This window comes from Notamacropus eugenii, chromosome 3 (genome assembly GCF_028372415.1).
Source record: "Notamacropus eugenii isolate mMacEug1 chromosome 3, mMacEug1.pri_v2, whole genome shotgun sequence".
In the NCBI taxonomy this organism is placed as follows: Eukaryota; Metazoa; Chordata; class Mammalia; order Diprotodontia; family Macropodidae; genus Notamacropus; species Notamacropus eugenii.
Genome location: NC_092874.1, coordinates 71,059,068 through 71,085,319, shown reverse-complemented (window position 1 = coordinate 71,085,319; position 26,252 = coordinate 71,059,068). Strand labels below are relative to the sequence as shown.

Genomic DNA, 26,252 nt, shown 5'->3' with positions numbered 1-26,252 from the left:
CTCGGTAACTTTAATGCAGATGGCAATTGCCAGATGTCCCTTGCCCCTTTTATCTTTGAAGGAAGGGCTCTCAGTTCCAAAATAACAGGCCCAAGAAATACCAGTGACTTGATGTTGATTGATCAAGTGTTCTCTAAATGCAGTTGCTCTGGGGATAACTGGGTTGAGACAGGGAGGTAACTCGGATGCTGATGTATTATAATTGGCTAAGCTTTCAGGATTTGCCAGATTCAGTAGGTGATGCTCTTGGTGGGTGGCTGGGACCTTTCACGGCACAGAGTAGCAATAAATAACAACTAAGGAAAGGATGAGTATCACCGCAGAATAGAAAAATACGCCCCACAGAATGCCTGCTTACATCCTTTACAAACTGCTTAGACAGAAGCTAACTAGTCCAACACGAGTATTTCTAATTCTCCTTTTCCCCCAAAGTCAAATCTCACTGTTTTGGAACCTGTGATTTCTTTTGTACTATTTATGAAGAGAAGGTTTGGGAAGCTAACTGACAGTATGAAAGGGAGGAAAGGAAGGCAGAAATGGAGGGAGGGAAAGAGAGGAAGGCAGGAAGGAGGAAGGAGGAAGGCAGGAAGAAAAAGGAGAATGGAAAGGAAAGAACGAAGGAAAGATGAGGGGGGGAACAGAAAGGCAGAGGGGGAAAGGAAAGAAGGGGAGAGTAAAAAGGAAGGGACAAGAGAAGAGAAAGAGGAGGGAATATCTGACACTTGAACTTCCTTAGTTTTCTTCTCACCCCCCCCCCACCCCCGCCCGACACCTTCTCTTCCTCCTTTTAGCTATTTCAGAAGTGCCTGCTTGGAATTAAACAAGGACCAAACAACTCATTGCCAAAGTTTTATTCTGAAGCTCTTACTTTGGAATCTTATATCACAAAAAGATGTGTTTACAAGTATTATAAATTGAGATGTTTTTTTTTAACTTCTATCATTGTAAAGTAAAATTGTAGATACTGTTCCAAACCATCTCCAAAAAGGCAGACCCAAACTTTTCTGTATATAAACTGTACACAAAACAAGGCACTATACATTTGTTGTTTGTTTTTGGATGTTAAGGTATGAAGGTCACAGAGTTTTTCAAGAGTCCCCAGCCATAAGTACAAAGGTTTTGTTCCTTTTGGCCCCAGCAGCGGTCCTTAGAACAGCTCCTTGCTCATTGCCAAAGGAAACGTTTCAGAATGTGTATAAGATACATATACTGGTGGTATAGATAATTCAGTAGAAGCAACTCCATCTACTTCTTGGTATTGTTTTGACACCAAAAAAATTTTTTTTAAAGTGAATACATATTGCTTTGTTAAATACATACTTGAACTATACGGTGTTTATATAAATATAGTTTTTTTTTAAATAATCCACAAGCTAACAAAATAACACTTTACAAAGAGAGCGTCTTGAAAAATGAATAGGCGAAGGCTGGAGGGAGCCAGAGGAGGACTTGGCAGCAGCTCTGAGGGGCTACTGCTCCCAAGTGCACAGGACAGCCAAGTTTACAAACAGGAAATACCCTCTGAGTAAGGGAGAGAGGAAGTTTCCGGAGAGTTCTCTTATACATTTACAATATTACACAACTCCAGCTTAGGCAGTATCTAATAACTTCAAATTGTTTCTACTTTGACTTTTAAAAATCTGAGGACCAGCCCAAAGAGATGTCCACCTTCCTGGCCCAATGGTATTGAAAGTGACAACAGAGATTTCTCCGGCCTCATTTTCCACTGGCTGCATGGATGCTTAGAAAAGTCCTTTGGCTTTCTTAAGGTTCACCTGTTTCCAAGATGGCAGCATGCTATATTCTTCTCTGGTCATGTCTAGTGCAATCTGAAAGAAGGCAAAACAAAAAAGCCAACCCAGAGTGAGAAAACTTTGTCTGGTGCGGAAGTGGACTATTCTCTCATCACCCAGGTTCGCAATCTCAGTGTCATCCCCAAAGCTTTACTATTCCTGGGCCCATGGATCCAATGAGTTGTCAAATCTTGTCATTTCTACCTCTACAACTTCTGCCTCTCCCATTGGGCCCCTTCTCTTCATTCACACAGTTGCCATCCCCAATTCAATCCCTCACTAACTCTTGCCTGGACTATTACTGGAAGAAGCTACTACTTGGGCAAATTCTCTTCCTCTCTTTCTTCTTCCGTCAACTATGTAGCTGCCAAATTGATTTTCCTAAATCAGAGTTCTGGTCACATCTCCCTTCCCTTCGATAAACTTTGATGGCTCCCTATTACCTTTAGAATCAAATACAAATGCCTGCATTTGACATTTAAAATTTCAAAACATAGCCCTTGATAATCTTTTCTGCCTCATTGTCCATGACTCCTCTCTGCACATGAACTGGACCAATAAAACTAGCCTTTTTGTTATTCCTTATTTGGGATCCTCCATCCCAAACCTCTACCCTTCCAATATTGGGAATGCTCCTCTCTCCCCTCCCCTCTATTTCTTGGAATCCTTGGTTTTTTTAAAGATTCTGCTCAAGGGACACTTTCTGTAGAAGGCCCTCCCACCCTCTACTACCAGGTATCTCTTGGTGTATGTATACGTTTTCTCTTCTGTTAAGCTCATTGAGAGCAGAGGTTTCACTTTTGTTGTGTATCTCCAGAGCCAAGCACTGCAGCTGCTCCTTTGTTGTTGTTGAATCAGTCATTCTTCCAGTTGTGTTTGACTCTTCGTGTCCCCATTTGGGGTTTTCTTGGCAAAGATACTGGAGTGGTTTGCCATCTCCTTCTCCAGCTCATTTTACAGATGAGGTAACTGAGGCAAATAGGGTAAAGTGACTTGCCCAGGGTCACAAGGCTACTAAGTGTCTGAGGCCAGATTTGAACTCAGGAAGAGGAGTGTTCCTGTCTCTGCCCCCAGTGCTCTATACACCTTGGTGTCATCAACCTTGCTACAGGCACTCAGGACATACTTAACAAATGCTTGGTGATTGACTCAATTACTACTCCACCTACCCCCTGAATCACTTACTTCAAAGTCTTCATCAGTAAGGTAAATTTCAAGCTTCAGAGGATCAACTCCTTCAGGGAGGGGCCTGGCTAAGAGATCAGCCAGTGGGTAAACGGTTTTACAAAGCTTGGCTAACACGTCTTCCACAAGGATTATCTGATTAGAGACTTCTGCATCCTGGAGAAAGAAGAAGGGGGGAATGAAGACCTAAAGCAAGAGCCGAGAACCAAAGCTTAAAATAAAAGCTGCTCCAGGGACTGCCCTATGGGCAAGGGGACACCAAGTGCCCACATCCGTTCCTTTCTGTCATTGGTCCTGAGCCCCATATCAGGTGTCCAACTTTGGAATGGAGAAAAGTGTAGGAATTCCAGAAAGACAGTGTGGTACAGTTCAGATTTCAGCTAGGTTAACCACACACACACACACACACACACACACACACACACACACACACACACACACACACACACACACACCATGTTTATATATTTGTGTGTATACACGCATACATAAATAAAATCATGTGTATACACAGATATTTGTGATTACATATACACATACATATATATGAATATGTATATCTATATATAGATATATGTGTGTATGTATATATGGAGAGAGAGATATGATTGAAGTGAGAAAAAATACCACTGTGCTACACTGCGCAGAAGCACTGGTTGGGTAGGAACAGCTTTCACTTTATAGAACATTTTTTGGTGGGGAGGGGAAGGGACTGACTGTGATTTCACTGGTACATTGCCAAAGGTTGCCTGTCAATTGCCCGGGGCACTGAGAGGTTAAATAATATGTCCAGCATCACACAAGTCAGAAACAGACACTGAACAGGAGTCTCCCTGACTCTCAGGCTGACCCTCTATCCAGGATGTTCTCCACCAACCCCTGCCGAATCAAAAAGCAGACTAATGAGTTCTACTGAGAAAGAGCTTGCAATGGAAGGTGGCTACAGATAGCAAACACTGTAGTTTAGTTGCCTATGTCCACCTTCAGCTAGCCAAGAGCTGCTGCAGCCACAGCCACCGCTGAGAAGTGCCCATGCACCTTCTGAGGGGCGGCAGCAGCTGGCAATATGGGAGAGCTGAGGGAGAGCAGTGTGGGGCTTGGAGGGGAAGATCCTGGGTTTGAATCCCATCTCTGGCACCTATTAACTGTGAGAACTGTGTCTGGCAGTACAAATGACAATAAATGACATTTGCTGGGTGCCTTTAAAAGTTTACCAAGGGTGGAGTTCAAGATGGCAGAGAGAAGCCTGCAAGTTGCCTGAGCTCCCCCCAGCATCCCTCAGAAGCAATGTTAAATCAGTCTTTAAATGGTTTCTGGAGCAACAGAACCCATAAAAAGATAGAGCGGAACAATTTCCCAGCTTAAGATAACTCAGAAGGACTTCAGGAAAGGTCTGTCTCACTTGAATAAAAGGGGAATGCAGCCCAGTGCAGGTGCTGTCCAGGCAAGCCAGCAGGAGGCTCTTAGCCACAGCACAGACCAGCAACTGAGGCATCTTGGTCCTAGATCAGCAGGCTAAGCAGGTCAGCTGTGAGGCCTTCAGCCCCAATGGAGAAGGCAAACTTCCAGCCTGGGAATCTTGGCACAACAGGTGCGACTAGGCTGTACCACCTCAGCACAGTGGGCAAGTCACCAACACCTGACACCCCAGCACAGAAAGGCGTGATCAGACCCCTGGCCCCGAGTGCAATAAGCTTGGGATAATGCCCCCTGTGCCCCAGGAGCAGAACTCAACTTTTAGCTCATAGGCTAAAAAATGAGCAAAACCCAGAAAAGAGCTCTGAACATAGAAAGTTACTATGGCAATGTGAACTAAGCCCCAAGGGGCTATAAAACTGTGCATACCCTTTGACCCAACAATATCACTTCTAGGTCTCTATCTCAAAGGGATCATAAAAAAAGGAGAAAGGACCCATATGTAAAAATGATCGAAGTCCTTTTTGTGGTGGCAAAAAATTGGAAACTGAGGGGACGCCCATCAATTGGGGAATGGCTGAACAAATTGTGGTATAGGAATATAATGGAATACTACAGTTCTGTAAGAAATGGTGAACAGGCAGACTTCAGAAAAACCTGGAAAGACTTGCATGAACGGATTAACAGTCACATTATGTGATAATCAGCTATGATAGATTTGGCTCTTCTCAGCATACAATGATCCAAGACAGTTCCAAAAGACTCATAATGGAAAATGCTATCCACATCCACAGAAAGAACTGCAGAGTCTGAATGCAGATCAAGGCAAACTATTTTCACTTTTTTCTTGTTTTTTCTTTCCTGTTATTTTTCCCTTTTGTTTTGATTCCTCTTTCACATGACTAACGTGGAAATATGTTTAACATGATTGTGCATGTATATTCTATATCAGATTGTTTGCTGTCTTGGAAAGGGGGGAGGGAAGAAGAAAGGAAGGAGAAAAATTTGAAAATCAAAATTTTACAAAAATTAATGTTGAAAATTGTCTTTATATGTACTTGGAAAAAATAAAATACTACTAAATCAGGATATAAATAAATGCTCTAGTTAATTGCAAAGGACACATGAAGGAAGATACTATCTGCATCCAGAACTGATAAATGGAAGTATGTATAGAATAATTTTTAAAAAGTTAGCCAAACATTTAACAAACATTCTATCATAGGAATCTCAAAGCCAAGCTGTGGAAGTAGGTATTACAAGCACACTATTATCTCCATCTGACTGAGGAGGAAATTGAAGGTCAGACAGGTTAAGTGTTTTGACCATGGGTCACACAGATAGTCAGGACCTCTTTGACCCTCAGTTTTCTCATCTATAAACTGGGAGGGGTGGAGGGTGAAGACCTCAAGGTCTGTTTTAGCTCTAAGTCCTCAGTCTGGTCACCTCCCTCAAGCCCTAGTGCCTATTTTATCCAAATTAAGGTGGGCACCTGGTGTCCCCTTGTCCATAGAAATTGGGGAACAAAGGCTAAACAGAGCCCAGCCAACTGGATGCTGCCAGAAGCTAGCAGCTAGGACACCATAGGCAGTGGCAGGCAAGACTGGGCTGTCTTGATGTCACCTGACTTTCCACCCTGGCCTGAAACTTCTACCAAGAGTAAGGCTGGACCAAGTGGTAAGAGATGGGGATCCAAGGAGCAGCTGTCATCTTGTTTATGAGATCAGCACACATTAACATAATTTAATACCAGTAAATGCAGTTTTATACTTGGGAACTGAATTTGAAGAGAATCTTGAAGACTGTCACATGGAAATACAAAACTGCATTGCAACAACTTTTTGGAGGTCTTTCCTCTGCCTCTGACTCTCTGGTTATCTTCATGTATCCTCCTCCTCATGGTGCTTGACAGGCATCCTCTCTAACGACAGTTCCCTTTCTCAGTACCTATCTCTCCTGTGAGTTTTTTGACTCTTTGCTTTGGCCACCAACCTCCCTCTACACTTTCTCTGCTGACTTTTTTTGTGGATGGCAAAGAACTGGAAACTAAGAGGTGTTCATCAATTGGGGAATGGTTGAACCAAGTTTGGTATATGAACCTAATAGAATACATAGTGGATGGAGGGTCAGCCTGAGAGCCAGGGAGATGTATCCAATTTCTGTTTCTGACTTTGTGTGATGCCGGACATGCCATGTAATAGAATATTGTTGTGCTGTAAGCAGGAATGAAAGGGTCCCTCCCACCTCCTCCTGAACAACACAACCATCCCTCATCAATGGACGGCAGACACACCATTTCTGTGATTTCAGCAATGTCTTCTCTATGTTCCCAACTGGGAAACATATTGGTGAAGGTCAGAGGTTCTAAACCAGCATGAAGAAGGTAGGATTTGGGGGGTTTCTTGACATTTTTTCCTGTCATGACCAAAAACATAAATGTTAGTATATACTTAACAGGGTAAAAAACATGCTCATTTAGTATTTTACTCTTAATCATTGTTGATCACTAATCAAATATTTAAGGGGAAAGTTAACATCAGATAATTATCAAAATACGGTCTGCCTATGTCTCCCCCTTTTTTGCCCCACAATGCCCAACATGTTATTAGATCTGATGGAACCCTGAAAGAGAGCAGGCATCTCTGTTATGTTCTCCTAGGGCTTCATAAAGTTATGAAGGGTCTCCTATCATCCTGATGATGGCCCTGAAGTTAAGGCTGTCTACTGAAGGCCTAAGTTAATGAAATTCTGCACAGTTCTCTAGTATTTGAAACACTGAGTGATAATCAGATGAGTATGTTCTTGTGGAAAGCCTTGGGAACAGAACCTATCACAATGAATGATGCTGAAAATGTTCACTTTAAAAAGGGTCTTTGACCTTATGATCTTATCCACAGTGACTACCTCTTTTCCAACTCTAGATGAAGGACAGTGAAATATGAGACACACCCTACATCTTGGGTGGTTCAGTGTATAGAGCACTGGATCTCAGGTTCAAGAAAACCTGAGTTCACCTATGACTCTAGACACTAACTGTGTGACCCTGGGCAACTAGCAACTTCTCTGCCTCAGTTTCTACATATGCAAAATAGGACAGTAATATCATGCACCTACCTCCCAGGGTTGTGGTGAGGAAAGAATGAGCAATTTTTAAAGTGCTTTGCAAACCCTGATGCTCTACTTAAATACTACTTTTATTGTTACAGTTGTTATCTGATAGCTTAATTATCCCACAGGATGATTTAATCCTGAGTGCAGCAAGGTCTTAACCACTTCAGAACACTTTACAATGTGGATTTGGACCTCTGGTGTGTTCATCCTTCATTGCCGAAGAAAGACCATGCCATCAAAGAAATGATGACATGACTTGCACTTGACTTTGTTTTGAGTGAGGGAGGGCTGTGCAGGTCAACAGCCTCACTTCTCCTCCAGAGCCATCTGAATTCAGTGACCAGATATTCATCAGGATGACTGGAGATGACCCAGGATGAGGCAATTGGGGTTAAGTAACTTGCCCAATGTCACACAGCTAGTGAGTGTCAAGTGTCTGAGGTGAGATTTGAACTCAGGTCCTCCTGACTCCTGCACTGGTGCTTTATCCACTGCACCACTGGTATTGCAAGGTGGATGCCCTCATTCCACACAAGAATAAAACTGAGGTTCATAATCATGCTGGAAATCTGGAAATCTCTATTCTCAAAAGAAATAAGCCTAAAAATGTAAAAGAAAATTTTCATAAACTGCCAGAGCTTATCAATGCTCTGACAGATTTAAGCACAAAAGCACTGAATAAGACAAAGGGAAGGAGTTCATGCTGTAGACTGGTACCAAAGTTCCATAGAGCTGTCTTGGAGTATTAGCCACTGGTTGTGAGTGCTAAGATGATAAACACTCTGCTCTGATAGGCCTGATTGAATCCCAATCGCCTCCACCTTGTCCCATGTCACAGCAGAGAGTGTTTCTACACAATGTCGTCTGAGAGACACACCTACCTTTGCAGTACCGAAGCACTGTCTCCATGGCACACTTGCGGTCATTGGCCCAGCGAATCCTGGCAGAGCCTGTGATCTTGTTTTCAATTGGCCACCACCCTTGCCAGAGATACACTTCATGGTGGTTGTCAACGAGGAAAAGTGCTGTGGAGAAGAAGGCAAAAAGTCACCTACTGCATTTTGCAGGGTGGAGTGACTTTGCCTTCTTCTCAAAATATATGATAGTTGGGAAGGCAAAGAGGATGCCCTTGGGAGCCATGGCTATTGGAAGCCTCCTTGGGATAGGGGCCAGCTAATGCAGGGTGCCAGTCACCTACAATTACTGGTGGCAATCTATCATGGTCCACCAAACTGCCTCTCCTCTTTTTCTTCTTTCTTCCCCTCATCTCCCACTCCCTTTCTTTTCTCTATTTTCTAATTATGCTTTAGGCCTGCCAGGGGGTACCATGAGCATTGCCAATCTTCACTGATGGCATTCAGGTTGAAGGAGTTGCTGACTCTAGTTCTAACACATGACAGGGCCATTATGATTTACATTCTGGGCAGTCTTTTTTTTCTTTTTAAACAAGATTGAGACCATGAGAGAGCCAAAGATGTATTTTAAAAAAAAAAGTCTTTATCCTGCCCATCCCCTCCTCGCCAAGTCTTCCTCTCCTTTGCCCTCCTCTGTCCCTTCCATTAATGTGCCACTAAACTAATAAATTTGCCTTTTTATTTTTCATACAAAGGACAGAGCTAATTCTTGTTAATACTGCTCACTGGGGATCTGAATACAGCAGCTAAGACGTTAGGATCACAGGTGTAGGGACAGAATGGATTTCAGAAGTCATCGAGGTCTCCCCTCTTGTTAGCCCAGACTTGTGAAATCACACAGGAAGGATGGGGCAAAGGTAAAATTTGAACCCAGATCCTGACTCCATGTCTAACATACTCCATGACTGGCTCACTTAGAACTTAGTTTCCCCTGAGATTTGGTTTTTGCTTTTGTTTTATTTTTAGCGATCTCTCCTAGGTCCAAAGTCCTCTCTGAAGAAAAGGAGAATGGATCAAGTGGGGCATACAGTCTTTTTCTTTTCTAGACCCCTAGTTCAAATCAGGATTGTGAGGGTACCTTCCACGTACCATCTTATAGAGGTTCAATTTGTTAATGATTCTGAAGGGTGGGGTGTATATCTATTTATGGGAATAAGTTTAAGGAATGGGAGTGGAGAGGCAGGCATAAGGTGGGGATCAGGGTAAAAGAAGTCCCATCCTGCCTCTTGCAGGAGAATAAGACCATCCTAGTTCCAACCAGATCCCAGGAATTCCTACCTGATGGCTCAGTGCCCAGGAGCTTAGCTGTGTTTTTAGTTCTTCTGTACTGCTGTTCAGAAATAGTCATAGCACTCAGATTATCCTACCTGGCTGTGGGGCACTGTACAGATCTTCTTGTAAGAAGGGCATGGAATTGACCACAGAAGGATCCCGAGCAGGATACATGAATTCGGTGGCTGAGAAATCTCCAGATGAACTACTGAGGATGAACAGGCGGGGCGTGAAATTAAACTTTCCAGGATCTTTGAAAGGAAAAGAACAACAAAATAACTGAAGACAAGAGATAGACATTGACCACTTCTATTTAACTGTGACAAAGAAAGAAACAGCCACATTTCTACTGATTGTATAAATGGGGGCTCTCAAAATAAGAGTGACGTGACTTTGAGTCTTGTAATGGGGGATAATGATGGGTCTGATCTTTAGACTTGTACTTGTGTAACTGGCACATATATAGTCTTTTTGAAAGTTTCCAAAGTGCCAGGCATGGTGGTGCATGCTAATAATCCTGGACATTAGGGAGGTGAGTCTAGGAGTTCTGAACTTCAGACAGCAATACAGATTGGGTGTATGCACTAAGATGGGTATGGTAAGCCCCTGTGAGTGGGATCAAGGGGACACCAGAGACTGCCTGAGGAGGCAGTAACTGACTCAGGCTGGCACATCAAGTCTATCATGCCAATCAGTAGTGGAATTAGGTCTGCGAGAAGCCCCTACATTTTAGCCTGGGCAAGAGGGGGAGAACCAGTCTTTAAAAGAAATAAAATGTTTCCAAAGTGATTTACATCTCTTTTGAGTCTCAACGACCTTTCAAGGTAGTTACTACAGGTTTTATTGTACCCATCTTGAGAAATGAGTAAACTAGGGCTCACAAAGATTAAATGACTTGTCCCAGCCTGGATTTGAACGCAGCTCCTCCTGAATCCATGTCTAAAGTTGACTCTGGTATGACATGGTTGATGTTCGTGAAAATTTAGGAAATGAAATGATCATCTGAGCAGGTGGAAAAAGCTCCACAAACCAGTTCTTTGGCCAAGTTTAGTGGGTGAGCCTCAATAGGGCACCACTGAAGGTTCAGGGCACAGAAAACTCTCAAGGGCAGCTCCCTAGTCTATTCAAGCACTTGAGTGTATCCTGTCTGCTCCAGTCTGGCAGCAAAAACGAAAAAAGGGAGTAGCTGAGACATGGGGGTGGGGGAAGAAATGGGGCAGGGCTGAGAGAAGGTACCAGGAGCAGGAGTTTCTTTGGGTCAGCTCCCAAGCTTTCCGTTCTTTTCTTGCAATCAGTCAAATTGCTAATATACAGCTCTTAGCATTCAGCACAACACTGGCACACGACGGGCACAAGAATAATGCTGCTGCTGCTGCTGCTAACTAACATTTGTTGCTTCACCCAAAGCACTACTCTTCTGACAACCTTGAGAGGTATGTGGAGGAAGGGGAACTCTCCCCAGTTTACAGACAAGGATGCTGAGGCTACCTTGCAGCATGCAGTCATATGCCTTTCGATCTTTCCTTCCTAATGCATCCCAAAATCCCAATGGCTCCGACCCTTCATCACACTCATGTATTGTCACGTTGCTGCTACTATGCAAGCCCGCCTCCAGTGGACATCTGCAGGGAGAAAACCCAACAGGACTTTGTTCATACCTTGATACATGCATCAACAGCCCAAATAATCCCAAAGCCCAAACCTAAGGATTGGCCTGACCACACCCTGGTCAGCTGCATGATCCAATTTTCCCTGAAAGGAATTATTGATCTATTTTGGGCTACCACTGGCTCCTGGACTTCAGCTTTGTGATGATGGCAGAAACCTATGGGAGTCTTTGGAGCCCTTTCTTCAAATCCTTTTCAGGATCATTCTCCAAGCGCCAGTCACTTTTGATCACTTTTGCCATGAGATAGAGTTATAAAATACCGTAAGGTGTTAAAGGGAAATGTTTAGGAAAAACGTTTCATTCCATGTGACACCTTGGAAAAACAACAGCTTTAATCCTTCCCACCAGACCTGTCCCCTGTAAAGCTAAGCTGCTTAGGTGTTCCTGGAAGAAGGAGTCAGATGAGGGTAATCTGGAAGCCTCCCCACTATCCTTTGGTCTGTCAACTCCTCAGGGCTCCTCAGCAGGAGACCGTGACTCATCCCAGTTGATCCTTATTTGGAATCAGCCCTGATTGCCTTGCCTCTGTTCTCTTAGCCAGAGAAAGCAATTCTTTTTCTTGGAAAGGGTTCATCTTAGTGCCTGACAAATCAAATAGTTGCCTCATACTCTCTGATGGGTGAAATACCTTTATTGCTCTACTGTCTGGGAAAAGCTAGACATTTTAAGTATTAGAATAAAAATCTCAGAAAGGGATCCTTTAACTTCATAAAAAAAGTAGATCTCCAGTCTTGCAAGTCAAGGGCTACCTGAGACTGAAAAAAAAGGAGGGCATCTAAGTGGAAATGTACCTCACTCCAAAGACTAGGCCCAAGTCAAATGGATTAATCCTCAGAAACTGTTTACTTTTTGTAAGTTTAGAGTAGGAGTTCTTAATCTCTTTTTGTGTTATGGAACCCTTAGGAAGTCTCATGAGGCATATGGACTGTTTCAAAAAACAACAGCAACTACTAGTACTACTTCTATTACTACTACCACTACTACTACTACCACTACTACTACTACCACTACTACTACTACCACTACTACTACCACTACTACTACTACTACTACTACCACTACTACTACTACTACTACTACCACTACTACTACCACTACTACTACTACCACTACTACTACAACTTACTATAGGCCAGGCACTGTGCTAAGCACTTCATAATTATCTCATTTGATCCTCACAATCACCCTGGAAGATAGGTGCTATTATCCCCATTTTACAGATGAGGAACATGAGGCAAACAGAGGTTAAGTGGTTTGCCCAGGCTCACAAAGATGGATTTGATCTCAGGTCCACTGCACCACCTAGCTGCCCAATATTATTCTTAGAATAATATTTTTCAATGCACAAAATAGAATACATAAGACTGCAAAGAAAAATAATTATACTGACATAAAGTTATCAAAGACCTCAGGTTAAGAACCCCTTATTGGTGACTACAACTGAACCTGGTATTGTTTTTAAAATTCAGGGTTTTACCGAGTTGCACATGTCTCTGAAAGCATGTTGTCAACATCCCTTGTCAAATATGAAAAAACTGGGAAGTAGGTAGGTACCAGCTACCTCAGTCTGAACCTGGGAATGTTGAGCCTGGAGAAGAGAAGCTTCCCAGTGCCATGATAGCTCTCTCTAAAGATCAGAAGGACTGCCTGGCCTCAGAGGACTGAACCAGGAACAGTGGCTGGAAGCTGCAGAGAGGCAAATTTCATCATGGTGTCAGGGAGGACTTCCTAACAGTTGAGGCATCTATAGTAACATGGTCTATCCCAGGAGGTAACAGGCTGCTCATCTTTGAAGATCTTTAAACCAGATGCTGGAGGACCGCTTGTTCGGTAAGCCTCAATGGGGATGATTTTTCAAATGTGATGAGAAAGACCCTGAGGTCTCTTTAACCTTGAAATTCTACACTAGCATGGGTGTACCCACCAAAAACCTGTGGACTCCCTGGTTACTTTCTTGGGACCCCCCTCCTTCCCCTTCAGAAAGGCAGCACTGAAGCAACAGCTAAGCCAAGACTATCATTCGAATGGTGAAGGCTGGTTGGTTCCTTCTCTCTCTTCCCTCCCTCTCTTCCCTCCCTTTCTCCCTTCCTCTCCTTTTCTTCTTTCCTCCCTTCTAAAACACGAAGTCATCAACCACTTACTGCTCTTTGATCTTGTTCGCGGCATTTCTCCCAACGTCCTTCGTGTGGGCCTGCGCCTTGCACCCGTGCCAAAGGTACATGAGGGCTTTATTGACACTGAGAACAATCATAGAAGTCCTGGACCTCAGGCTGCTACAGTGACAGGCAACTTCAAGCAGATTCCCTTCAGTGGGGACTTCTCCTCGGACACAGTACAACCTCCAGTCACCTGTAGGGGGTGCCGTCAGTACAGAGTTAGCCCTGGCGAACTAATGAGTCCCAGTCCAGTACCTACCAGGACATAACCATGGGCTGAGGATTACGACTGACTGACGGGAGGAAATGTGGAGCAAGGCCTGGGTGTCCTGCCCCCTTAGCTCACCTGGGGCTCTGAAGCTCTGTGTTCTTACTGGATCATTTATTTGGCCAAGGATCCTCCCCTTCCAGGACCCCACACAAATAAAAAGACATAAAACAGAGAAACTCTATATTTAAAAGATATAGTCTAATATATCAGAAGTTTTTTAAAAAGGTGCTTGGAAACTAGACTAAAAGGAAATAGAAAGAAACAGAACTCCCACAGTTGTTGCTGTTGGTGAGCTTTTGGGGGCCAGGGGTGAGGGAGCTCCAAAAAGGTCAGAATTGGTGGAGGTAAAATCACTTTCTCTATATCCTGGAGCCCATCCCCAAAATTCACCTGCCCACCTCTAATGTTCTGAGTCTAATCCTGAAGCAAACTCTTAAGAGAATGGCAAGCTCCCCACAAAGGTGATTCTGAAGTCAAATATTACGAGGCTTTCCACAACAAAGCCACAGCTACACAGGGCATCCCCAAATTCTTAGGGCAGTTTTAAGCTTTAATAGCTTAAGACTTAATCTCTCTTTCTTATAAAAATAGCTTCCAAGAGGAAAAAAACATCTTATTTCTAACAGTAAAAATGATCTACTTTGTGCATTTTCTTCTTCTTCTTCTCGCTTCCCTGCATGTACAACCATTCCTCCTTGGAAGCATTGTAGAAAACATGGCGGCTCCTTCCCCTGAAGCACTTGAACCTGGAAATTTAAACAAATTTTTAAAAAATTCACTCCATAATAATGAGAATGGCCGACTACTAATTTAACAATTTGGGGAGAAAAAACATTTCTGTATTCATCACTCCAGGGGCCTGCTTACAACTGCGTGTCATCCACAGGGCCGCCTTTCCTTGCCTGTTAATGCAGTGCCCACGATCAGGCATTAGCAGCACCATATATAATGTTCAGCTTGAGTCAATTCATTCATAATTTTTGGCAAGGCTCTGCACACTAAAGGAGAAAATTGTTTATTGAGCCTAGGGGCCTAAGAGCCCTAAGATGGAGGAAGCATTTCTCACTCTGAGGTGGTTTAGCAGTCGCTTGCACCATTTTGCATAATCTACTGCTATTCCATGGCAGTATTTAATATATCTGAAGTCTGATTCCCAATTCATGTAATTTATCAAAAACCAACACCTCAACTACAGTTCTATATTCTAAATGTTACAAAAAGAGGTTAAAATGATGGCGTTCAAGGCCCACATAAAATATCCAGCTCTGTTTTGTCCCCCATACTAATCACCATCATCCTCATAGCTGGCAATGAAGGTTTGTAAGGCGCTTTACATACGTTATCTCATTTCATCCTTACAGCAGTCTGATCATAAATACAGTCACTCTTTAAAATTACAACCAAAGTCCTCCAGTATAGGGAACAGATTCAAATGCAAACCCCTGCTAAAAACTATTTTTCACATACATTTTCACAGTGGGAAAATCTCACCATTTTCAACTTTGCACATATGCCTGATGTAATCTCATGACGGTTGGGTGGGATATTCTTAGACAGATCTCAAGTCTTTGGAAGACTGGATGTGTTTGCTAATTTACCTTGGTGGGGGGAGTCCTCTTCCCTACCTCTTCCCAGAAACGTTCTTTGCTTGGCTCCATATCCTTGATAGAAAAAGCATTTGTTTCCTTTTCCAATATATAAGATCTACTTTTTTTTTTAAACTAGTACTAAAGGATGGGAGTAATATTATGGTTATTCCAAAGGGGCATTTAGATTTGACTTTGCAATAAAGTCTATGACTGAGGTCCCTTTCATCTCAAGTGTTATGATCCTATTTCAGAGATTGATTTATTCTCCAGTTATGTTGATAATAGAAAATATGAAAAACTAGGTTGTAATCTTGGATCACACACAGTTGGAGTGATAACATCGTACATTCACACCAGGCTAGAGGCCGTCCCCTGGGGCTCACCTGGGCCCCTCTCTCTTCATCCAGTTCCACAGTCATCAGTGCCGACGTGCCTTTCTCACTCACGGTCGAATGTCTGCCCTGCCAGAAAAAGTAGACACACTTCTCCTTGCCGGCCGTCCTGACCGGGTGCTCACCCTTCTGCCGACTCCCAACTGCAAAAACACAGAGCAGCAGAGGTTCAGGTTCTCAGCTGACAACCGAGGAAAGAAGAGCAAATCAATCGCCTCCATCTCCAGAGCCACGAACTGATGACAAACAGGGCAGAAACAGCCTTCAGGCCTAAGGCTGAGGAGAATTTACTTGCAACCAGAGTGAACCGTCTATATATCCGAGAGAATATAAATCATAGTATGAAAAAAAAGCACCTCACTTCTTGCTAAGTCACCCAGAGCCTCTAAACCCAAGAAAAACGATCTGCATGGCTTTCCTAATACCCAGAGAAAAACACCTGACACCACTTGACGGAATCAGCACAGAGCTCTGTGTGTGCATGTCCAAAATCAAAGCTTTTACCACGGCACCAGCACTGTCCAAATAGACAGTGTTTTTCCACATTACACCCCTCTGGCACCAGATTAAATAGCATCTGAATAACATGGGGAAGGACAATAGCAGGGATGGGGAGAGGCCAAAGGAACATCATTTATCCTGTAAAGAGGATATTAATCAAAGCAAAAACCACGAGGAGTTTCCAAGTTCTGACCAAAAGGGAACAGTTCTATTGCCGCTGTCAGGATTTCATTAAAAGGTCTGGAATTCCTTCCTTTATAATCATGTGATTTAAAAAAAATACATAAAGCAGCCCTGGAGCATTCCTTTGAAACAGCAGTCATTACAGCTCCGCCAGTCAACGGACCATTTTAGTAAAAGGCTGCTGAGATCATATGTATCATCATTTCAGGCCTCCAGAGAGCTCATTTTAATGAGGGTGACACAGCTTCTTCCTCTCTCTTATCCAAGCTAGCTCCAGTCCCTGACAATGGTCCTTTCTTCCTCTTCCTTTCCCAGTACCCATACACACACACACACACACACACACACACACAGATAGACACGTAGCCACATACACACCTGGAGTACTCTCACTTCTCATCCCTGCATCTAGGATACTGCGGCTCTCTCCCTCTGCTCCTCCTACAAATGACCTTTCTAGATTTCCTTAACTACTGGCCCCTCCCCCTAACACTGTATTTATTTTATCCCTATACTGCTTTAACCCTATATTTATTGCTGCACACATAATCTCCCAAGTAGAATGTAAGCGGCTCCAGGGCAGGGACCATCACTTGTGGATCTGCATCTCTAATAGCAAAGTTCTTGGCACATGTAAGGTACACAACCAACGCATGCCAATTCAGGGATTGACTGGTAAATGGAGGATGATTGCGTCTGTGTTTCCATCCTAAAACCAACAGCAATAATTTTGTATGCTATCTTTTCGTGTGATCTGGATTTCTTCCCTCTAATCAAATGCTTAAAGTAATAGTTAAATGGGACATCTCTGCCGAGTTTTGAGGGGGAAAGGGAAGATACGTCCCATTTTACTATAAGGTTCCAGAAAGCAACTGTCACAAGGTCCATCTACAAAATGGTTCTTCATAAATGATCTGAATGAGACTTTCTCAGAGCCCTTATAGCGTGGACGAAAGGTTAGTTAGTGCCAAGTATCAAGAATCATCAAAGGAGAATATGTCGAGTTTTGCAAGCCAAATGAAACAAAAACCCCAGCAAGGAGTTGGCAAGACATATGGCCAACTCTTAATAACCTCTGCTTCACTTGTTTGTCATTTCTGAGCGTTTGGATGGGGCTGTGCTAAAGTCTACTTAGCAAAATGTTTTTTTTATAAAGTAGAAAAATTGAGAATGTGTCCACAGTACTGATGGGAGGGTGTTCAAAATATCATGACTTTTCAATCAACTTTAACAATTCAAGAAGCAGCTGCATTATCATCATCATCATTATAATATCTCTCATGTCCATAGTTCTTTAAGTGGCTCACATCTCTATAGAATTTCAGTTTTTCCAGAGGCCTCTCCTCCTGACTTCTCAACGAGGTGGGTGGGGCAAGCTTTATTATCTGCATTTTATAAAGATTCAGACAAGAACTCTAAACGGGGGCTGAGTGACTTGGCCCAGGTCACAGGGTAAATACATAGCCTAGGTCCTCAGACCTCAAATTCAAGGCTCTTTCCACTATATGTAAATACAAGGGCCTCATGTACAGGGATAGTTGATTTGCTAAGTAGGGAGAGTATTGAACTTGGAATCAGGGGAGACAGAGGTTTGAATTTCACCTCCCACACTTATAAGCTCCATGACCATGGCAAGTTGCATAAGCTCTGTAAACCTCAGTTTCCTCATCTGAAAAACTGGGATAATGCTTATAGTGCTTTACCTCCTAGGGTTACCATGGGAATCATACAAGGTCATATATGTTTCAGAATGGTGATGTGCTCCCTAAATGCCAGTTACTAGTTGGAGGAAGCCTGGAGGAGTGGGCATGTAGCAGTCATTGGACTTGGTCTCAGGAATATCTATGTTCAAAGCCTGCCTCTCATGCTTATTAGATGGGTAACCATGGGCAAGTCAGCTTCACTAGGTTCATCTATAAATTAAAGATGCCGATCCTTGAAGGATTTACACCTCACAGAGCCTCAAAGGAGACAGATGGTGTACATATAGCACCTTTACAAACCTCCAAGCATTATGTAAACGGCTATTATTATTGTTGCTCCTAATCAATTAAAGTGGTATTTTTTTTTTAGGACTATTACTAAATGATGCCTTATTAGTCTAGTTTGAGTTACTGAAATAAAATAACATTAAGAGAAATAGATTCTATAATACAGAATTTTCAGTACTTCTTCTAAATTGGTTCTGTCTCAGCACAGCCAAACTTAGATCTCGGTGTGAATTTACCCTCTGATGGTTGCATTTAAATATTTCTGATTTTATCCAATTCTTCAAAGTCCTAACTAAAGGTAGACCCCCAGTGTGCCAAGTAGATCCTTTAGGGCAGATTTCCAGGACAGGAATCCTTGGGCAGGAGCATGGATGGATGAAAGTGATTTAATGCACAGCATCCATGGAAAGAGCACCCTCAAGGAGGAGGAAAGAGCACCACACAGTTCCAGTGGAAAGTACCGAACAAAATTATATTTTAAAGGTTGTTTTTTTAAATTAAGAATTCATAATAAGAATAATCTCTTCCATTTCTTTAGCACTTTAGGATTTACAAAAAGACATTTCCTACAATCAGTCTTGCAAGGGAGGCAGGCTAAGTAATATCATCCCCATTTTACAGATGAGAAAACTGAAGCTCAGAACAACAAGATGCCTTCTTGTCTGTAATTATAATTACAGTTCTGGGAAGTGTGCCAGGGCCAAAATTTGAACCCAGGTCTCCTAACTCCAACTCCAGCAATTTTCCGATGGCATCTAGTGACTTATTTCTCTTTAATCCATACAGGTTAACAGTTTCCAAAAGGCTAAGATTGAAGTAACAATAGAGACTAGTAATTTGAACCATCCAAAAGGGAAAGGGGACACCTCAGGACAAAGCAGGCTCCCCCTGCCCAAAGGCCACATGTGGAGAGCATCTTCTGTGAAGTATCCATTGGTCTTGGAGCTCCTTTCAGCTCTCAGATTCTGTGACTCTATGGAGAACATTCTTGGGTACAAACCAGACAAGATGGTCTTTAAGGTCCCTTCCCACTCTATGATTCTCTGACTAGAGCAACACTATCAAGAACTCTAGGTCAGTCTCTATGGCAACAATCACATGGATACTTGCATGCTAAGAGCATGGTCAATCCTTATTAGATTTCCAGCAATGACAAAACACTTTCAAGTCACATGCATTTTCAAGATGTCTCTGGGAAGTGTGTTTGATAACAATGGTGGAAAAATAGAAGCACCATGAAAAGACCATGAATTCCCTCCCTGGGTCAACTGGTCAGGGATAGCCCAGATCTCATAACTATTATTAGGTTCTGCTGTACCCTACCCTGGTCTGATCTCATCTGGGCTTCTCTGTACCAGGTTCAGCTCCGGATGGCTTGTTTTGGGAAGGCCCCTGACAAAGTGGAATTCTATGCACAAAATGATCACCAGGATGCTGAAGGGACTGCAGAACACTCTACAAGGTCAGTTAAAAGAAACTTAAAGGCACCAAAAAACCCCACCTCCTAAAAATGAGAAGTGCCCGAAACAGAAATGTTTAGCCTAGAGAAGACAGGAAAGAGAGGCTACAAGTTTGCCATCTTCAAATATTTGAAGGACTGTTGCACAAGAGAGGGATTAGTTTTGTTCTGCTTAGCCCCAGGACTCAGGAGGTACACAGGGCAGTAGATGCAGAGAGGCAGATATAGGTTCCTGCTTCAAAGCAGAACGAACTTCTAAGGTTAGCAGTGGGTTAGCGCTGCGTTCGAGGTCTTTGAGTGGAGGCAGATGGTCGCTTAGCAGGGATGTCAAAGAGCATGGGTTCTTAACCTGGGGTTGGTGAATTTATTTTAAGCACTATTTTGACAACTGTATTTTTCAATATAATTTGTTTCCTCTGTAATTCTTTGTATGTTATTTTATGCATTTAAAAACATCCTGAGAATGGCTCCCCGAGCTTCACCAAACTGCAGAAGGAGTACATTCTCCCTCTCCCTGCCCCAGAAATTCTTTGATCATCCTCTACTGCTCCGTTTGACCACCTTCTATCTCGCTAGAGCAAAGGTCATATCATCCCTTGGAGGAACTTAATGTCAGCTGTATTTTTTGCTATAAATTTCATTTAGTACAAGAACAACATTCCCCTGGAAGAGAATATGAACTTCAAATCAAGCACCTGTGGCAGTGAGTGGACTATCTAGTTACAAGCGCTCCTACCCCCTCAGGTCATAATGGTTTGTCTCTTGTGCAGCCTGGCCAGTATCAGCAAACTTGGGTGGGGTAGGGTGGGGGAGCTGTCTCCACAGCTGCTGCTTTCAGCTGACCTCAGCAGAATCCTGCCCTCCCAGAAGGTGCTATAGTGGAGAGCTTTATTTCTAGAATCACCTCCAGCTGCCTCCCTGTGGGGGTCTGTCATCTTTTGGATCGATCAACAGTCATTCCAGTGAACCAAGGTTCCCCTGATGGTGAAATTGTCTGCAAATGCCATACGGTTGTGTTTTGCTGTCCCCCAAAGGCACTTTTGGAAATCTGGATGCTTCCTGTTCCGACTGAATTCTCTAGCACCTGGACATTTTTAAAGTTGTTTACTGCTTTGCAAAAGTGTTTCCAGAACTCGCTCTTTAATCGATGGACATTTGGTCCATAGAGGGGTGATACAAAAAAAGATTTGGGGTGGAGCAGGTGGGGCAGTCAGTATGGCTTCATACTGGCCCCCACTGAATCACTTTGATGGACTATGGCTATGCTGGAGGTCTCAACTCCTTTTCCTCACTTGTCCAAATCCATACTGGGAAAGAGAATCAATAGACATCTACTTGTATTGCCTGTTCAGTCCTTTGCCAAGCGACACATTTACTCTTCCATTTTACATATAGCTTATAATTGAGGTTTATACATTTGAGTGATGTTCTTTAGTTTCTCCAAATAACATACTTCTGAGAGTCAATTGTTACCTTCAAATGTCCCCTTTTCTCTTTCACTTCTGCCTACCAGCACAGAGCGTAATATAAGACGGATCTCTATTTGGATAAGGGTTTGTTTGTTCTGCTTAGCACCAGTCAGAGGTGATGGGTTTTCAGTGGCTGTCAATGGGTCCCCCAAGGCCCATCCAGCCTAGGGAAGAAGGACATGTTTCTCTGTAAATGAACAAGTTTCTGTACACAGGTTGTAAGGAATATGTTACTAGAAATCACATTTCCAACCTTCAAGACCTGAAATTAAATAGAACTCAAGCCTAATCTCTCTTAAGTAAACTGTCAAGTCAAAGTATGTGCTTTGAAATCAATGGGAGAGAGGCATCATATCCACATTTCTTCCTTTCCTCCTCCTAGCTCTCAGATTTCTGTTTTGGTAAGTGCTTGGGGAATTTTTAGATTTTTCACTTTAGATTTTCATTTAAATATGTCAACTAGAGAGACCAAAAAGGCAATATTGGAAGTGACATAAAGAAATTTAATCTTCAGTTCACAAAGTTTTAAGCTTAGATTTTGTAACTACAGCTTTTTACTGAAGCTTCTCAAGAAATGACTGAAGGATGCATTCTTGGAGACCATGTCAACTAAGAAAGTCCACTCATTGTACACAGATTAAGTGATACCTAACTTCAAGTAAAAGCTCCCTCAAAGAGAAAGTTCAGGGGAGGCCTTGTTTTCCTATTGTCACCTCTAGAATATTCACTTCACTACATCCCTCATTTGCAAAGTCTGGGCAATCCATTCAGAAGCCCCTCTCTCCACTTTGTTGTTATGATCTACACATTTCCAGGTCCCTATACCAACTCTCTTCCTCTGATCCGGGCACCTCAAGTCTTTCTCTCTACCCCAGTCCCTGCCATCATCCTTGTTGCTAGAGAAAAGCATGAAATCAAACAAATTTTCACCATCTATCAATTGATGAAGTGACCTACAAGTCAGGGTGACCTGGGTTCACAGGCCACCTCTGACACATCCTGGCTACTCGCCTTATGTACTTACCTTCCCAGCCTCCTCAAATCTCTAAGGCTCTAAGATGAAGATCTGAATGCGTAGAAGATACTTGCTTCCTCACTACAATGATGAAATGACAGGTCTTGGAGGAATCAATAAATCCATTTATGACTAGAGCTGGAACTTTTGCAGGTACCCCACAATCCAGGCCACCTGACATCACCTCCCTTGACTCTCTGGCTCTGGGCTTTCTGGCAGCGGCAGCATCTCTGCTCTCCTCCTTCCCTTCTCCCTCAGAAAGAGCCATCTCTCTACCTCTCAGGTATAACTGCCGCTTCCTCAAACTACTTCACTCCTCTCTGTGATGTAAGATCCAATCCAGCCCTTGCTATTATAATCATCTCCATTTTTATGGAACCTCAACTTCTTGCTCTCTGTTGGCAAGAACCAACAAGAATGTTTATACATTCAACAAGCTCAAATGAGGTAGTGCAGTGCTGGGCACACAGTAAGTACTTAATAAATGCTGGTCTCCTTTCCGCCAAGTTTCTCCCATCCTTTAATACAAAGCTTCCTCTTTCCCTTTCTATTCTGCTCGGGTCCTAATTACCTATTTCTCATTTTTTCTTCATGACAGAACTTGAACAAGCTGCTGACACTCAGGATCACCACTTCTTTACCAACCATTCTCTCCTCAGAGAGTCACTCCTGGGTTTTGTGTCCCCTACTCCCCAACTCTGTTTAGACTGAGTAACCAATAAGCCAGCCCTGAATGGGCACATACACTGGCCTTCATTTGGTCCTCATCCATGAGTGTGGACTATCTAATTATGCTTTTAAAACCTTTCTAGTCAGTAATATAGTCTAAAACCTTTCTAGTCACTAATACACTCACAAAATAAAATTCACAGATACATAATTTAAATACATATGTAGAAAACCAGTGTGAATCAGAAAAAAAGAATAGAGCCAAATGTACAAGCTGAATCCCACTTAAAGAGGGGTTTTGGACAAAGACCATTGGTTCTGCCAAGCTGTCAGAAATTTCACCTCTTCTCCTCTCAAGAGGTAAAGGAATGGTTCTCAGAGTAAATGGTAGGATTGTTACCTGGTACCTCTCCAGCGGGGGATAAGGCATCGCACAAATTAGAAATTTCACACCAAAAGGTGCTATTTTCAATGTCTGTCTTAGAGGTAAGGGATTATTAGCTTGAACAGGATGTAACAATTCACTAACCTGATGTGCTCACCATGTACTTCCATTTCACCACATACGTGTCTCCCTCATGGAACTGCCCAATGCTCTGTTTGGGGAGCCTACTGTAGTCAAATTCCAAGATGTGCCAAACATCCACAGAAACACTGGCAATCTCAAATTGCCTCCTGTCATCCCCTTCAATGAGTCCATAGCCACGGCCAATATTCACTCCATCCAAGATGGTGCCGACTGTCACTTGGGGCACTGGCACCATCAGCATCACATCGTAGGCCTTAACCTCAGACCTAGGCTCTTCCTGCAAGAGAGCAGAGACATTGCTTTTCCTTTGTCCACATTTCTACAAAAAGCTCTCCTCTCACATTCAATATCATTTCACCTATTCTTAGGTCAGCATCTGAAGACATTTTCAGGCTTCATTCTAATATATTTGTTGGGCTACCTTGACCTTTAATGAGCGGAAGCCTGAAGAGGCAACGTACCACCAAAGAGAGGACAGGCAAAGCTCATGAAGCAGTTTCCTCATTATCAAGCTGGGAGGGCCCAGCAAGGAAACAGATTTCATCTACTGGAATCTGTACGTAATTAGAAGCCGCTCTACAGTTCTACAAGAAGAGCCTGAGAGGGAACATTTTCAGCTTCAGTGCCCTCCCTTTGGGTTGAATAAACCACACCCCCAAATGGTAAATGAGGACAAAGGCAATACCTTCTGTGGGGTGAGCTCGCTGGAGTTCTTTTCACAAGGCTTCTTCATCTCAGTCCAATCAAGAAATTTTTCTTTGAAGAGAATAGTCTCATTGTGCTCAGTGAGTCTCCCAAATATTGCCCAGTCAGGTCGTCCTTGTCCTTTTCTGTGTCAGAAAGACAAGTGAGGATGAGATGAAAGCGGGGGAGAGAGTTTACTAATATTTATTTTTAATACAAATCAACAAAGTCCCCATACCAATAACCCCACATTTGGATAACAAGAGCAGTAACACCCACGTACAAGAATATTTTAAGTGTGTGTTTTCAAGACCCTATCCTGCAAAATAGGAATTTGCTAGTATGACACAGCAACTCAGCTACAATGCTGAGCTTTTGAGTTTCTATAGAATGGTGACCACGTGAAAGCAGATTTCTCTGTTACTTTCAGGAAGGGGTCCCTTTAGTTGAAACCTAAAAACAGATCCAGTTTATAATGAATTACATTTTCTGTCGCATTGATAGATGTCCTCAGGGTTTGAGGTCTTTCCTTGTAGCTCTAATTCAGTCTATTTCCATATTTTACAAAATGGACTTTTAAGGATTAAAATATTAATTTCAAAGCCCATGAGAAAGGCAATTTGAGACAACAGGAATAAAGAGCAAAGCTAAGAGAAAAGCAAGATGAACGTGAACAATGTGAATAATATTACCTTTCTTTGCGAATTTACGAATTTGTCTTTCTTTCCCTTCTTGTTTTAACACAGGAAAGAGTCAGGTTGGGAAAATGAGCACTAAAGCTCTCTTGAAAGTAGTTATATTTCCCTAGTCTGACTCTTCCATGTTAGGACAAGAAGGTAGAGAAAGGAATGAAATAAGATGTAGGGATGCACACACTAGGTGATTTTCATGGCACAACAAATGAACCTGGCTTTAAAGAATTAGAAATTATAGATATTTCTAATTTTCCAAAGTCTTTTGGCTTTTGGTTATTGAAAAGGTTGAGCCTCTCACCATGTCTGTCTTCAATTCATCAAAAGATCTGGGATTTCAGAGGTGTGAGCTCTGACTCCACTGCCCCAGATCTTAATCCCTCTACATCTTGACAGACAGTTGCATGTGTAGACATCAATAACCTGGTGGCCAGGCTTCTGGTGATGAGGTTCTAGTCTGGTTTTCTCACAACAGGCATAGAACCTCTTTCTGGGCCCATACTGTACAGACTTTGTAGTATGGCAAGATCTATCAGATCTTATTTTCCTTTGGAATGGCTTTTGAAAACCTAGAGTCTCTAACTTGTGTGACCTCTCATACATAACTGATACCATAGTGCTTGCCTTCTTGATGAATGGGGGAGCAATGGGAGAGAGGGAGAGAATTTGGAACTCAATAATTAAGAAAAAAATATTAAAAATAAACTATTAAAAAAAAGAAAGAAAATCTACAGTTAACTCCAAGGCATAATAATAAGTCAGTGGAGTAGGACTTCAGGGGACATCATTCATCCCAATGGTCTATTTGAGATGGCTCCTGTTGGCGCTGTGACCCATGTGGCATGATCAGTTGCCATTAACAAATGAATCTAGGTTTCATATTCATAGTGCAAGCAGGAGACAAATCAAAGTCATCACCTGGGAAATGAAGTCGTCAGGAGGAACTACAAGTCAAGTATATGGGCAAAACCAAGAATGCACTGAGGGGCTGTGCTTTTTCATTGTGGTACTGTCCTTTACATCTAGGAGGTCTGCACACTTGTTGGGTTGGGTTCACTTTTTAAGAATAAGTAGCAAAGTGCTTTTCTAACTCATTTCTTAAGGTTCTGCACTTGTAGTGGGGAAGAAATCATATGGTATAGTAGAATGACCCATTACCAGGAAAGAAACCTGGGTTTCAGTCTTGGGTCTGCCAATAATTAGATCAGTAACTTGGGGCAAATCACTTAATTTCCCTGAGCCTCAGTTTCCCCATTCATCAAATGAAAGTTTTACTTATAATTTTTAAAAGT

At 42.6% G+C, this 26,252-nt stretch overlaps 1 protein-coding gene across 42 annotated transcripts in view; it reads right to left on the bottom strand.

Moving 5' to 3' along the window:
- Window positions 1–836: 836 nt before the first annotated feature.
- Window positions 837–26,252, bottom strand: part of SVIL (supervillin) — a 266,599-nt gene continuing 241,183 nt past the window's right edge. For all 42 annotated transcript variants that reach the window (XM_072651890.1, XM_072651879.1, XM_072651891.1 and 39 more), the window contains 11 exons: window positions 24,270–24,414; window positions 23,585–23,861; window positions 15,760–15,911; window positions 14,428–14,533; window positions 13,502–13,709; window positions 11,180–11,313; window positions 9,787–9,942; window positions 8,387–8,530; window positions 6,688–6,809; window positions 2,979–3,134; window positions 837–1,829 (listed from right to left, as the gene is read on the bottom strand). In XM_072651890.1, coding sequence (XP_072507991.1) covers window positions 1,743–1,829; window positions 2,979–3,134; window positions 6,688–6,809; window positions 8,387–8,530; window positions 9,787–9,942; window positions 11,180–11,313; window positions 13,502–13,709; window positions 14,428–14,533; window positions 15,760–15,911; window positions 23,585–23,861; window positions 24,270–24,414 — 1,687 coding nt within the window. In that variant the 3' untranslated portion in view covers window positions 837–1,742. The remainder of the gene's footprint in view (window positions 1,830–2,978; window positions 3,135–6,687; window positions 6,810–8,386; window positions 8,531–9,786; window positions 9,943–11,179; window positions 11,314–13,501; window positions 13,710–14,427; window positions 14,534–15,759; window positions 15,912–23,584; window positions 23,862–24,269; window positions 24,415–26,252) is intronic.